Source organism: Lonchura striata, chromosome 6, assembly GCF_050655825.1.
Source record: "Lonchura striata isolate lonStrDom1 chromosome 6, ASM5065582v1, whole genome shotgun sequence".
NCBI lineage: Eukaryota > Metazoa > Chordata > Aves > Passeriformes > Estrildidae > Lonchura > Lonchura striata.
In genome coordinates this window covers 39689524-39703962 of record NC_140708.1, presented here as the reverse complement: position 1 = coordinate 39703962, position 14439 = coordinate 39689524, and the positions used below count along the sequence as shown (strand labels likewise).

General features: G+C 40.0%; 1 protein-coding gene across 3 annotated transcripts in view; it reads right to left on the bottom strand.

The window, feature by feature from the left end:
• The window catches only part of MGMT (O-6-methylguanine-DNA methyltransferase), a 137773-nt gene that overhangs the window by 114387 nt on the left and 8947 nt on the right, over positions 1–14439 (bottom strand). For all 3 annotated transcript variants that reach the window (XM_085583008.1, XM_077784490.2, XM_085583007.1), the window contains one exon: positions 4102–4241. In XM_085583008.1, the coding sequence (XP_085439134.1) occupies positions 4102–4241 (140 nt within the window). The remainder of the gene's footprint in view (positions 1–4101; positions 4242–14439) is intronic.

Sequence of the window (14439 nt, the reverse complement as noted above, 5' to 3'; positions counted from 1 at the left end):
CATCCCTTTCACTAAAATCCTCCAGTTCCCCCAGCACTTCCCTGCCCCACGCTGACCAGGCAGGGAGCTGGCAAAACCAGGGTGGTTTTCCTGAGGAAAAGGGAATTCCTGAGAGAATCTGGATTTCTGCAACACAGGGAGAAACTGCTCCCTGCTGCCATCCCAATGCCAAGTCCACATCCCACATTTCCAAAGTATTTTGTGCTGTAAATATTCAGCAGAGGGAAAACCATGCTTTGTGTTTCCTGCTCACCAAGGGGATAATTTACTCCTGCACCTCTGCAATGAGTCAAGGCTTCTCAAAGCAGAGTCATCCGATGTGGGAGCACCACAGCTGACAGCAGAACAAAATAAATCGAATTCTGGAACTCCAAAGCTCCTGAAGACACTCGGAAGTAAAGTAACAGTAAAAGAAAGGGAGTTTTTCTTTTGGACAGGAGCAAGAAGTGTTAAACATTTGCAATATTTCAGGTGGGGATGTTGGAGGAATATTGATTAAAACTAATCACTAGATTGGCATGTACTGAAAGAAAAACTAAACAGCTGATATAGCAAGAAATACATATATTATATACTAATATGTAATATACATATATTATATACTAATATACTTATATACTAATAATATATAATATACTAATATATTATATATAATATATAAGATATATAATATATTATATATAATATATAAGATATATAATATATATAATATATATTATATATATAAGATATATAATATATAAAATAGATAATATACTAATATATATATGAAATATAATAGATATATATAATGTACATATATAATGTACACATATATATATATACATATCTACACACACATATATATATATAAATACATACACACAGCTTATACACACTTAAGGGTTTTTTTAAAATATGAACTGTGAAGCTGAAATTCTTAGAAATAGATACAATTGTCCAGACTAAGATACAATAGATACAATTAATTATTAATAAATTAATAGATACAATTGTCCAATTGTCCAACCTTCAGGGACCTGCTTGGGTCAGGGCATCACAAAATCCCAGACTGGCGTGAGAGCCTCAATGCCCACCCAGTGCCACCCCTGGCATGGCAGGGCCACCTCCCACTGTCCCAGCTGCAGGAATGGGATGCACATCACGGATTTATGCACATCATGGATTTCAGAAGCCTGGATGAAGATGCCTCCTGTCCAAAAGAAACCATCCCCCCGTGACGTGGCTGGACTTTCAAACCCCGGCAGCTTCCCGAGGAGCGGAATCACCTCAGGTTATTACAATTAGTTTCATCTCATTAATAGATCAATTTCTTTCAAGCATACTGAAACTGGGTTTTACTTTGTTGCTTCTCCTTTTAGGCTCCATTATAGTCTGTGTTCTTAAGTTTTAAGGAGAGCCATCAGTGAGGAGGTTGTAATCTCAGGTGATTAATTGCACAGCATTTTACAAGCTGTAAAACAGAGCGAGATCTCCACAAAGCGATTATGCCATTAACCAGGGGCTCTTATCAGATTTTTCTACAACTACCAGGTTTGTCTGACAGATTGCAAGTCTTAAGTATTTATATATTTCAAAGGTTTACTTATTTTTGTTGTTAAAAAACCCTAAAATCTCTATTGATTGTTACATGCAATTCCACATGAGAAGTCCCAAGCACCATGGAGCAGAATACCAATATTTATTACCAGACTCGTGCTCATTATGGTTCTTTCTGACAGGGGTCCATTAAAATCAATTTTTATGTTTCTTATGGTTTTTTTTCCCACCCAATGTTCTTGCCATGGCGTTTATTAGCCAGTTAGGAGAAACACCAGGCACTGCTTTGTTTTTATTTTATTCTGTCGAAAATAATGAGGCCAGATTTAACAACTATTCACTAGCGATGAGTAGAAGAGATTAAATGTTATACTTCAGCACAAACATTTACAGATGGCTTTAAAATTTTTAGAACTTTATCAGTGCTAAAGACAAAAGGAAGTCCCACCTTTCTTCTTCAGATTTAAATTCTTGAAGTAAACATAAAAATACTCTTCTTGCCCTTAGCTTCAGAATTATTCCTGCACATAAATCATTCAGCCTGTGAGCTTAAGAGTTGCCAAGATGCCACTAACACCTCAAGATGAAGTGAAATCAACTCACCACTGAGAAACGTGAAGATCTAGAACAGGTGAAAATTAAAATTCAGGAAAAAAATCTAAACTGTCCAACTTCTGCTGAAGAACAAGATCATAGAAACTTCAACCAGAGAACATGAACATGTTAGAGGTGAGCAAAACAGATGTCCTGGTAAAACAAAACCATATTTTTTACCAGATGTTCTGGTAAAAGAGCAGCACCCATCCCTACAAACAGCTCTGAGAGCCTCCAGATCTTTTTCCAACTCTTACTCCACTCACTCAGTGACATTTATTCTTCACAAAGTGAAGATCCTCATCCCCTGGGCTTTTCTCCAGGCAGATTTTGCTCTGCAGCAAAGCCAAGTTCCAACTTTAGCCTAAATGCCCATTTATTTCTATTCCCCATCAGCAGAAATCCAGCACTTAAACCAGAATCTGAAGGAAAAATCCAGCACTTAAACTGGAATCTGAAGGAAGTGCAGCAGTCATTTCCATATCCCTGGAGTTGGCAAAACTGTGAAATCCAGAGGCTTCAGAGTTTCCATATGGGAGGCAAAAATCATATTTCACCCAGAACACACACATGCTCCATAGTCCTGATTAATTTTACACCAATAGCAGTTACAAGGAGAATAAAAGAGGAAAATAAGCATCCTAAAAATCCATGCACAACAGAGGCAAACACAGGGTGAGAAAAAGAAAATGCTGAGAAAAGAAGCCAAACCTGTTTGAGCCTTTTCAGTGGGAATATTGATGCAGCAGACTGTGGAAAAATGGAATTTAATTGCCAAACTCAGCTGAAAGACCAGTCTTAGGGAAGTCTGAGGGAGCCTAAGTAGTTTTGATTTTGCAGAAGAAATTTGACATGGAAATTTAGCATCTGATTCTGAATGAATTCAACATTCCGTCTAAAAATGTCACTGAACATTTCCTCACAAATAAGGAAGAAAAATCAAATATCTGAGCAGGGCAGATGGACTCCAGCAGACTGAACTCAATGTATAACAAAGAGGAAAATGCACTGGTGCCTCCTCAGCCAGGCCTGGGTTTGAGGCATCATCTCCAGTGCCACGTGGGATCTGTTCCAAACTCCAGCAGACACCACGGCTCTGGGAAAACAGCTAAAGCTCTCCCCAGTACTGCACAGCCATTAAAACAACCAGTCCATCCTGCTTCTACCTCTTGCAGCACAGATCGCTAGATAAAAATATAAAAATGTAAGAATATAAAAAATACATAAAAATATAAAAATACAAAAATATTTAAAAAATATAAAAATATAAAAGTATAAAAATACCAAATTATAAAAAATATAAAAATATAAAGTATAAAATATAAAAATATAAAAATATATAAAAATATAAAAGTATAAAAATACCAAATTATAAAAAATATAAAAAATATAAAATATACAAATATACAAATCTAAAATATAAAAATATAAAATATAAAAATACAAAAAAGACTAAAAATATAAAAAATTTAAATTATAAAAATAAATATAAAAATATAAAAAATATAAAAAATATATTAAAATATAAAAAAGTAAAAATATAAAAATATAAAAACATAAAAATAATATAAAAACATAAAAAATATAAAAATATAAAAATATAAAAATATAAAAAACATAAAAAATATAAAAAATATAAAAATATAAAAATATAAAAATATAAAAATATAAAAATAGATGTAGGTCTGCAAGATTTGTGAGGTGTGCAAGGAGATTTTACCCTCAGTGACATTTATATATGTGCCAAAAATCAAGGGATGCAGGAGATTCTTTCAAAACTTACATTAAAAACACTGAAGAGTTTAAAACGTTTGATAATATTTCGAGGCAGCAGAGGAATTGATGTATTTTGGAGCCCTTTAGGGCACAAGGGACTCCTCCCAGTAGGATTAGCAACAACAAGATCCTCTGGGCAATCTCCTTCCTCCAGCACAAACACGAGCACAGATCAATAGGACATGAACTCACCCACTTGGCAGCAGGCTCGTTTTGGGAAGTTTGATTTCATGTACGCCCGACTCACACCCCGAGATCTCCATCCTGCCCAGGGGGCTGAGCAGAGCCACCTGCTTCTCCCTGCATGGAGATCCTCCCTGTTTGGAATTCACCTGTTCAAGGAAATAAAATCTTCTTTCACTGCAGGAATTTGCACCAAGGAACAGATTTGAGTTGTTTTCTAAAGCAGTTTGAACAAAGCAAGATAACAGCGAATTTCAAGTTTCCTCAACTACGGCATTCACTTTCAAAATTCCAACTTAAAATGATCTATCTTCAGAAGTTAGCACCTAAATCACAGTCTCAAAAAAGAAAACATTAACTAGCAGCATAGTGATCTTCATAAAAATGTGAAATAGCAGCAGTTTCATGGCTGGTTTATCAGCTAAAATCCAATGTGTTGTGACACTTATTTAAAACAGGACTGTTGTGACAACAAAGTAGATTCAGTGGTTTAGAGCAGCAGTGTTATGCAAATAACAGCTGGAACACAAATAGAATATGTCTGCTGGAAAAGAAAACACATGAAAAAATCAATCATTCCTTAGGAAAAGAAGCATATTTTTATTCCCATTGTTACCAGTCTGGTTTTACGATTACTGATAGGATGTAGCTGGAAACAGCTGCCAAGTATTTCTCAATATTGGACATGACCAACAATAACAGACTTGTCAAATTCATCTTGGCTACAAAAACCACCCCAGTCTGGAAGCGTGAGTTGAATTCCCAGTTTGGTTTGTGCCATCACTGCAGCAGGACAGGACAGAACATCACCAGAGTCCCCTGCAGTCACCCTGACACCAAACCTTTGGTCCAGGCCACGCAAAGTCCTGTGCTCCAAAGAGCTCAGCTCGTGTGAAACTGGGAAAAAAGTGAAAAACTGAGAAACTGTGAGGCAGCACAAGGTAACTCCATCAGCAAACACAGAATAAAGGGCTCCTACAAGTGTTTGGGATGGAAGGGACCTTACAAACCACTTATTTCACACTTCCCACTGTCCCAGGCTGCTCCAAGCCCCAGTGTCCAGCCTGCCTTGGACACTTCCAGGGATGGAGGCAACAATTCCTTCCCAAAATCCCATCCATCCCTGCCCTCTGGAAGCCATTCCCTGTGTCCTGCCCCTCCAGGTGCAGGACCCTGCACTTGACATTTTGTACTTCATGAAGTTTCCTGCAACACTGAGAGAACAACAATAAACAATAAAACAACAAATTTCTTGGATTTGTTTTATTTACTTCCCCGTGTTCAAGGCTGGATGGGGCTTGGAGCAACCTGGAGCAGTGGAAGGTGTCCCTGCCTGTGGCAGGGGATGGGATGAAATGATGTTTAAGATCCTTTCCAAGCCAAACCATTCTGGGATTCCATGAATGACACATCAGGGGTGCAGCAGGAGCCAGGAAGGTCCATGCAGGGTGACTTACAGCTGCCCACTGCTCACAGCTGGACGATAATTAGTTGTTTTCCAAATAAGAGAATAATTTCAAACCCCATTATTAAGTGCTGTGGAATGAAGTCACATCTGTGAGTAATCTAATCAGCGTGAGAGAGCTGAAAAAACATCAAGCTGACTGTTTTCATAACTAGAGCAAAAGTAAACCTAAAGCCCTGAATTTTGGGAAGCTCTTACACAATTCCTCCATGACAGACACTCAGCAACCTGAGCAACCTCACTCAGCTTGGAGAAGCCCAGGAACTGCAGGTTCCCTGTGGTTTATTCACTTTGACTACAACCCCAGCTGCTGAATAATCAAATGCTTGGTGGCATCACAAAGAAACTCTTTTCTAACCCAACTTTTTCCATGTTCCTTCTCCCTCCTGGAGGACACGGGAGAACTTCTTTGGAGCAGCACCTCCTTGCAGAAGTCAGCAAACAAGCAGTGGAAGTTTACAGCTGTGGCAAACCAGCACACATTCTTCATGTTTATTGGTTTGACAGCCCTGAACCAGATGCACTGAACCTCACACCATGTGCTCCAGGACTTTTCCACCAGAACAAAACCCAGGATGCAGGGAGCAGCAGAGAACTATCAATAACCCTCTGAGCTCTCTCCAAGTCAAACTAAGCTTTATAGATGAAACCCTGAGTGACTGCAACTCCTATTTGCAGCCTTGTTTATCATATGCATCGGGCAGCAATATTCAGAGGTTTTATTTTTGCAAAAGAATGAGGCTGCAGGACATCCATCCACATCCATATGCAAGAGGGTTGGGATGCTCCAGGATGAAGGTCACTGACAGATGTACAATGCACATCCTCTGTCCAGATACTAATTCTGTTATTTAGGCTGGACAGGAGGAGAAATTTCCTCACAGAAAGGGTTGCCAAGCATTGGAGCAGGCTGACAGGGGAAGTGGTGGAGTCACCATCCCTGGAAGTGTTCCAAAGCCACCAGGATGTGGCACTTCAGGACGTGGTTGAGTGGTGCTGGTGCTGGCTGGACACTTCCCCTGGATCCCTGGCAGTGCCAAGGCCAGGCTGGACATTGGGTTGGAGCAGTCTGGGACAGTGGGAGGTGTCCCTGCCATGGCAGGGGGGCACTGGGTGGGATTTCCAACCCTTCCAACCCAAACCATTCCGTGATTTATGAAAAATTGGAAGAACTCTGATCAGCTCCTGCATCATCTCCACCTTCATTCTCCCCTTCCATTGCGGTACCTATAATTCTGTATCAAAATATCTCGCAATTTTGATATTAGGTAAAAAAAAAAAATACGATTTTTATGAGAGAAAACATCTCCTGCCAACCTTTGAAGTTTTCCCAAAGAAATAAAACCATACAAGCAACATTAGGAAGTTTACCACACCGGACTGCCAAATACAGCAAACTGGAAGATTGTAATTTTATTTAAATTTGCATTAAGCAGCTTTCACACTAGAGTAAATAATTCAAATATTTCTATGTTCTGTTGCTCCTAACGCCCCCAGAAACTCCGCTGGACACTGGCCTGACATCCTAGAATTCAATTCATATCCATAATGATGAATAGAGAAATAAAAAAGCAGAGAAATCTTGAGAACCAACACAGCTTAAAAGAAAAAAATCTGTAGCAAAGCATTTCCATGCTCCATGTTGTCCCAGAAAATAATTTCTGTTTTCCAGAAAAGTCCAGAGAGCAAACCCTGATTTTCCTTTCAGTATTATGGAGAACTGAATCCTTCCCATCAGAGCTCTATCTCTGATGGATCTCCCCTCCACAGGTTTTTCCATTTCCTTCACTCTGCTTTTACAATATAAACCCACCACACCAATATCAAAATATTAACAATAATCCCCTCTGCATCTGATTTAACAGGGGATTTCCATTAGGCTACAGCATGGAAGTCCTCACCAATTTTTTTCTTTTCCCCCCTCAAATATTTCTGAGAATCAACGCAAAAATAACATATTCGTCTGGCAAATCGAATGTGGCCTCACACATCCTGCAATTGGATTTTTTTAAACCTGCATTAATCAGGTTGATGTCCCAGTTCCTCCACAAAAGGGGTCTCTTGATCATTTTTAGATTAACCAAGTGTTAATTGAGCTACGTGTGATGGAAATAGAACCAACAGCAGGAAATTGCATTGCAATTCTTCCCCCTATTTCCCTCAGACCCCAAAACGGGCCATTCCCACCATTTCTAGCCAAGCCACTGCTGCACATTTGGAAATGCTGTTTGGTTCTTCACACTCCTGTGGAACTGGAGAACCCACCCAGGTGCCACAGGAGGTTTCCCTCATGACCTTGTTCCCACGCTGGGCTAGGAGGGAACCACAGCTGCCTTCAGACACTAAAAACTACTGCCAGAGGACCCCAGACTGCCCCAGTCAGGAATTCTAACCCATAAAATCTGAATTTCTGAATGTACTAACCCACTGGTATTGTAAATGCAGGAGAACCCAATGGGAAGAAATGCTGATGTCTGACTCAATTTAGAAGGCTGAATGATTTCTTTATTATAACTATGCTAAAATACATTAATATACTATATAAAAGGAGGATACTAAAACTACATACTACTTTCTCTGACTCTAACTCCAACACAACTCGTGACCTTCTCATGAAACTCTAGACACAGGTGGGTTGGGTTGGGTTGGGCTGGGTTGGGTTGGGTTGGATTGGGTTGGGTTGGGTTGGATTGGATTGGATTGGATTGGATTGGATTGGATTGGATTGGGTTGGATTGGATTGGGTTGGATTGGGTTGGATTGGATTGGGTTGGATTGGGTTGGATTGGCCACCAGCTCAAACAATCCTCACCAGAATCCAACCCAGCACTCACCCCAGGTAAACAATTCTCCAAACACATTCCACATAGGAAAAGCAAGGAGCAGAAATAGAAATTGTTTTCTCTTTCATTTCTCTCTGTGCACCTCTATGAAAAATCCTGAGAGGGGGAGAAATGTGCTTGCCACACACTGGAATCACTGCCTGCAGGTGATTCCCGTGGAGGGGTTGATACCCACCCCACCAGAGGTGTGACCACCTTCCTCATTTACTTCCCATTCCCATAAATATATCCTAAAGACTCCATCACTTCCCATTCTGCATAAATTTATCCTAAAAACTCCATCAAAGTCCTGACATTTGCATCAACAAATGAGCTACAATTCACAAACACCTGCCCTGTTTTGATGGTGCCATAGAGTAGCAGGGACGCACAAAAATGCAGCTCCAGACATTTGTTGAGTTTGAGGATGATCAATAAATGCCAGGGAAGCTGCTTCTTCATCCTAATTACAGAGAAAAAACACCAGGCCTGAACTCTCAGAGAGTCCTTCTTTTGAGTATCTCAAACCTGCTTGCTATTGATTCAAGTTTTGAATTAAAATTCAATCAAAGCTTCAAATATTGGATTTAAATTTAAGGGGAATGCATCAGAGTTTGGCAATTTGCTTCTCCATTTCAGTCACCCTTCCTGATGCACTGAGTTTGCATCCTTCTCCTAACAAAATCCTTATCAAATCCCATCAGGCAAAGCAAAAATCTATCATAAACCAATGTTTGCAAAATGATTTCGTGTCAAAAAGCCTCTGCCACTGATGAGGCTGCCCATGCCAGTGGGCCACCCATCCAAGGATTTCACTGAATTACAGTTCTCTCTACATCTCCTTAATAGTTTAAAACTTCCTGTATTTGTTTTACTGGTTCTGCCTGTTTATTTAAAAGGAAACAATCCATTGTACGTAAAGAATATGGGAAAAGATATTAATAGTAAAGGCAATGTATTTCTGCACATATAGTGCAGGGTGGAGGGTGATTTTCCAACCTTATGGGGCTTGTCTTAGAGGAAAAAGTAATTTTTTAGTGTTTCAAGGCAGAGAAAGATTTAAGGGCTGTGAATAGAAGACAGGATCCGTGCAATCAGAACAATCTAAAAATCTGCTCCTGTTAATACCTTGATTAATCATATATATTTTCACCTTACAAAAGCTACTGTTCCAAGAGAACAAAGAGTTTATGTACTACAAATAATTTTACTGCAGGGAAGAAAGAAGGAAAGAGTTTGTTGGAAATTTCACACTAAAAGTGAAATATATTGAAAGCTGAAGTGAAATATAGTGGAAGTTTCGTACATTGGAATATTAGTTTCACTTTGTTATACTGGAATAAAAGAGAGAATGAGAAACATTTAATTCTCAGTCTTTTTGCTTATTATGAAATGTCTGACTTCTTTCCAAGCTAAAATACAAATTCTTCTAAAAGCGGCTTCATTCTCTTGAAAAAAAAGAATCCAAAGATTTCCAACTGAATAGAATGATGTGAATTCCAAAGAAATGTGAAGCTGTGGCTGCCCCTGGATCCCTGGCAGTGCCCAAGGCCAGGCTGGACACTGGGGCTGGAGCAGCTGGGACAGTGGGAGGGGTCCCTGCCATGGCAGGGGGGCACTGGATGAGTTTTAAGGATGTCCTGATCCAAACACACCCCTGAAGGTTTGACATCTTAACCTGAAGAGTTGAAGATGTGAGAAAGTTGGCCTGAAAGCCAGGAAGCTCCTTGTCCAAAAAACCAAGGGATGGCTGCTGCCCTCTGAAACCCATAGGGAGCTCTGACCAACATCCCTCATCACTTAAAGGAAAAATAATTTCTGAACCAGGCAATGCACAATTCCAGTATCACTCCACTCACAGCAACCTCCAAAATTATGGAAAACTGTGTCAGCCCAAGGAGAGCCAAGTGCCTCATAGGTTTTAAATGAAGACAAAAGCTAATTTTTGAGGAAAAGAAGATGTTGCAGTCATTGCTTAAACCCGAGAATAAAGCCTTGAAACAAAACAATCCTCTCGGTATCTAATCTGATGTAATTCTGTCAATACAACCTGCTAAAAATAAAATAACTTTTAAAATTACCTTTAATGTTCTAAAATACAAGTCCTTTATATCCCGCAGCAGGGTCCTGTGAACTGAACAACCCTGACCTGGACACAAGACACCTCTTCCCCCTCCACAATCACATTCTCTGCTGGGTGCACTTCTCCTTCCTACAGCATCCAAAACAAACCTCCAGCTTTCCAGCAAAAGGCACTGGAGGTGCAGGCCCATGGAATTGTCTCCTTGCTGCAGGAACAATAAACACCTCCCCAGCTGAGCCTCTCGAACAAGAGCTGCTCCGAGAGCCTGCGGGGCTCTCCTGGTGCCTCGCTGCTCCTCTGAGTAAATCTCACCCTGGTTAAGCCAAACCTGTAACTTCAGAGGGTATGAAAACAAAACCTCCTCATTTCCTGCCGCGGGGAGGTTTGGAAAGGAAATGTCAGAGAGACTGGAAGCAAATCCAGGGTTAGTTTGGGGTGATGCAATTTCTTTACCTTACGAAGAACTAATCCCATAAAAATGTGAAGGTACAGAATCAAGCTGCATATTCTGAACATATACAAATATACACTGGCATAAACACTCAAAATCAGTCCCCCTCTTCCCTTATCCAAAGGCCCACTTCACACAAGCCCCCGAAAAACCAGAGGGATACGTGCTCACATGGAGCAACATTTGCTTTCTACGGCATTTAAAAAATCTTCAAGGAGAGCAAACACGTAATTCTTTATTAAACAATCAAAGACAACAAAAGCAAGTTCCTGTTGTCCCATCGCATTATCCTACTAATCCTCTTTGGATGGCAACCAGAAGCCCCCGAAATGCCAAGCTGGGGAAGTGCCTTTCCAAGCAGTGGTCGCCTCTGGCTCTTTGGCTGCGCCTTCAGCCGGCTGCTTTGGCAGACGGGAGGCACGACAAATTCCCAGCACCCAGGGCTGGCCCTGACTGCTGGATTGTACTGGAAGGGCACTTCAGCTGTAATAAACCCAGTTTAACTCCCCTGCAAGGGGCAGGTGGTGCTCCTGCCTCCCAGACTCAACAAGTGCAGTTTTCAACTCCATCTGCTGCTCACGCCAAGCCTGGATTGGAGTTTGGGCAGCAGACCTCAGTGGGCTGTTCAAACAGGAATTCTGATGTATTGTTTCCTCCAGAACCTCTCCAAAAACAAGTAAACACATCCTGCATCTTTCCCCAGCTATTACTTACACAGGAAATTTAAATGGGCTGCAAGCACAGCAGCCACGTGGCACTTAAAGCATAGATACCACAATAAACCAGATGTATATCAATCAAAAAATTGATGCAATTTGATACCAATAGCACAAAGAAAAGATTAACACTTGATGATCTCTGAGGTGTTTTCCTACCCAAACAATTCTGAGCTTCTACTTACACACAGCACAGAAGAAGTGTGGTGTTAATTAGTTTTAAAAATTCCTGATCATGGTGGGGGCATGGAGTTATTCAGGGCATCTTATCAAACTGGGGGCTGCCAAGAGATATAATAATTAATTAAACTGGGTAAAAAATGGAGCAGCAAGAGGAGGGAAAGTGGACGGGACAGTGCCAGATATTCCTGAAATAATGAGATTATGGCAACAAGTCCCACCAGGAAGCAGCCCAACAGCCACGTGTCCTGGTGGAACTTCCAAGGGGAGGGCAAGCACATTGTGCCTCTCATCCTTCCAAGGACCCACCAAAGGGATTAAATCCTCCAGCTCCTCATTTTGAAGCTGGAAATCCTATGGCAGAAGATTCAGTTAGAAATTCAGTTATATTTTGCTGAGTTGTTCAATATTTTGACATTGTCAGAGGGAATAAAACACTGATTTTTTTATACATGTAATATAGATATATTTAAAAATAATTAAGGAATTTGCTTCCAAACAATAAATAAATAAATGTACTAAAGAATCAAAAATCAAGAAGCATTTCTCTTAACAATTAGAGGGTCCCCCAAAAAATATTTTGTTATTACTGGATTGAGTTTCAACAAGTCCCTTGCTGTAAGAGTGTGTTCACACTTTCCTGTAAGAAGTTGTACTCTGAGGCACAGAAAAATACAAAATTCACTGCCCAAATCAGCACCTGACGTAAACACAGAGTGAGCCCCAAGTGCTCAGTTCTTACAGGCTCAGCCTGATGTAAATACATGGCAACTACTCCAATACAAGGAAAACAGATGAAATTTTAATCAAATGAGCCTTGTATCAGGTTCTGGGGAACTGAAAATGGGCTAAAAATGAAAAAAAAAAAAAAAGCAGAAGAATGACTTTAATATTGGGTAACATTTCAAGTTTTTATCAGCTAAATCCACAAAATTCCTGATGTGCTCCTGCTTGTCTTCTCTGCAGAGCTGGAGTCAGGACCAGCTAAATAAAAGATAATGCAACTAGGCATAACACAATAAAAGATATTACCTTCCCAATGCATTATTGCTGCCAATTATAAGAATCACTTCAACTTAATTTCAAAGGCACAATCACCCTCAACTGTAACAGTCTCTTTTTTAAATTTCAAACAGTATTACATTAAGGCAATAACTCACCTTCCAGCTATAATATCAGTCTCCCTTATTGCAAAAATACATTTCATAAATACTTCTCATCGACAAGTCAAGCTAATTCAGGTTAATTTTATTGTATTTTGGTGCTATCTCACATTTGTGTGCAATTACCTTTATCATTTTATTGCCGTGCAAGAAAGTAATCAGAACAATTATTTGAAAAAGGAGGGGGATAAATTCTAAATCACACTTGCTGGCATTTTTGATAAAATAGCAGCTTTATCTCAGGAAGTGGCAGGGACATGGGATAAATCATGCATCAGTCAAGTGTAGCTGACCCCCAAGTGCATTGCACAATATCAGGAGTGCTTCAAAAGAAACTTTCCTATATAATCCATCATTCTTTATAATACCAAAATAGCTCTACCTGAAGAGTAGGAGCTGGAGAATAATAACAAAATAAATCTAAGCAATATGAACAAAACCATTAATAGTGCTCCTTAAGCTGAAGGAGAGTCAGGAATCTGAGTTGTGTGTGAGGAAAGAATTTCGCTGAAATTTTTGAAGTGAGCAGAGCAGCAAAATGTGTATTAGGGAATTCACTAAAAACACAAAATACCAATTAGAAATATTGGATATTGGAATAATTGGAAATATTGGAAATTGGAAATACTGGAAATTGGAATAATTGGAAATATTGGAAATTCCAATTAATATTGGAAGTATTGGAAAGTTCCAATAAATATTGGAAATTGGGAAATAAATACAGACAGAAGAGGTGCAAAGATTTGTATAAAAATAGAAGAGTATAGTCTTGGCACACACACATCTGGATTTTCCTACAGTTATCCAGCCCTGGTCGAGTCAGGATAAGGGTTTCACTATTAACAGAGCAAATCATCAGGGTTAGTACAAGAATCCATTTACTAACTTCAAATTTAACTGCAAGGAACCCAGCGAGGAGCAGAACGACATTTAGAGTTTTCTAATGAAATACAAAAACATTGTCAGAAGAACAACAACCCCCCACCCAAATTCCTAAATATGGAGATATCCTGAGGTTGGGTCACCCAGAGCCCAGCCACCTGCCAGCCAACCCAAACCCAAAACTCATCTCTGGTCACTGCAACAAAATCAGGGATGGAGCAGGAGGCACAGGCAGTGATTATGGAAAATTCCCACGTCTGCCTGCTTTCCCAAAGCATTTTTCAGCAGGCTCCTTAAAAACTGTTCAGCACATTGCACGGGTGATAATTGATTCCTGCAAATCCACGGCCAGGCACACGCTGGGTGTCAGCCCAACGTGGGGCTGTGCAAACTGATCACACACTGGAAACAGCCCGAAAATCACCAATTACATCAGGACATAAATATTTAATATGCATCCAGAGCACAGGGAAGTGTCTGTACAGTCCCCACAGCGGAGTTGGAGTGTTTTACCTCAAACCTTCAGTCTTCCCACATATCAAAAGGGGAAAACTCCCCGAACAGCTCAAGCTGCACCTTTCAACT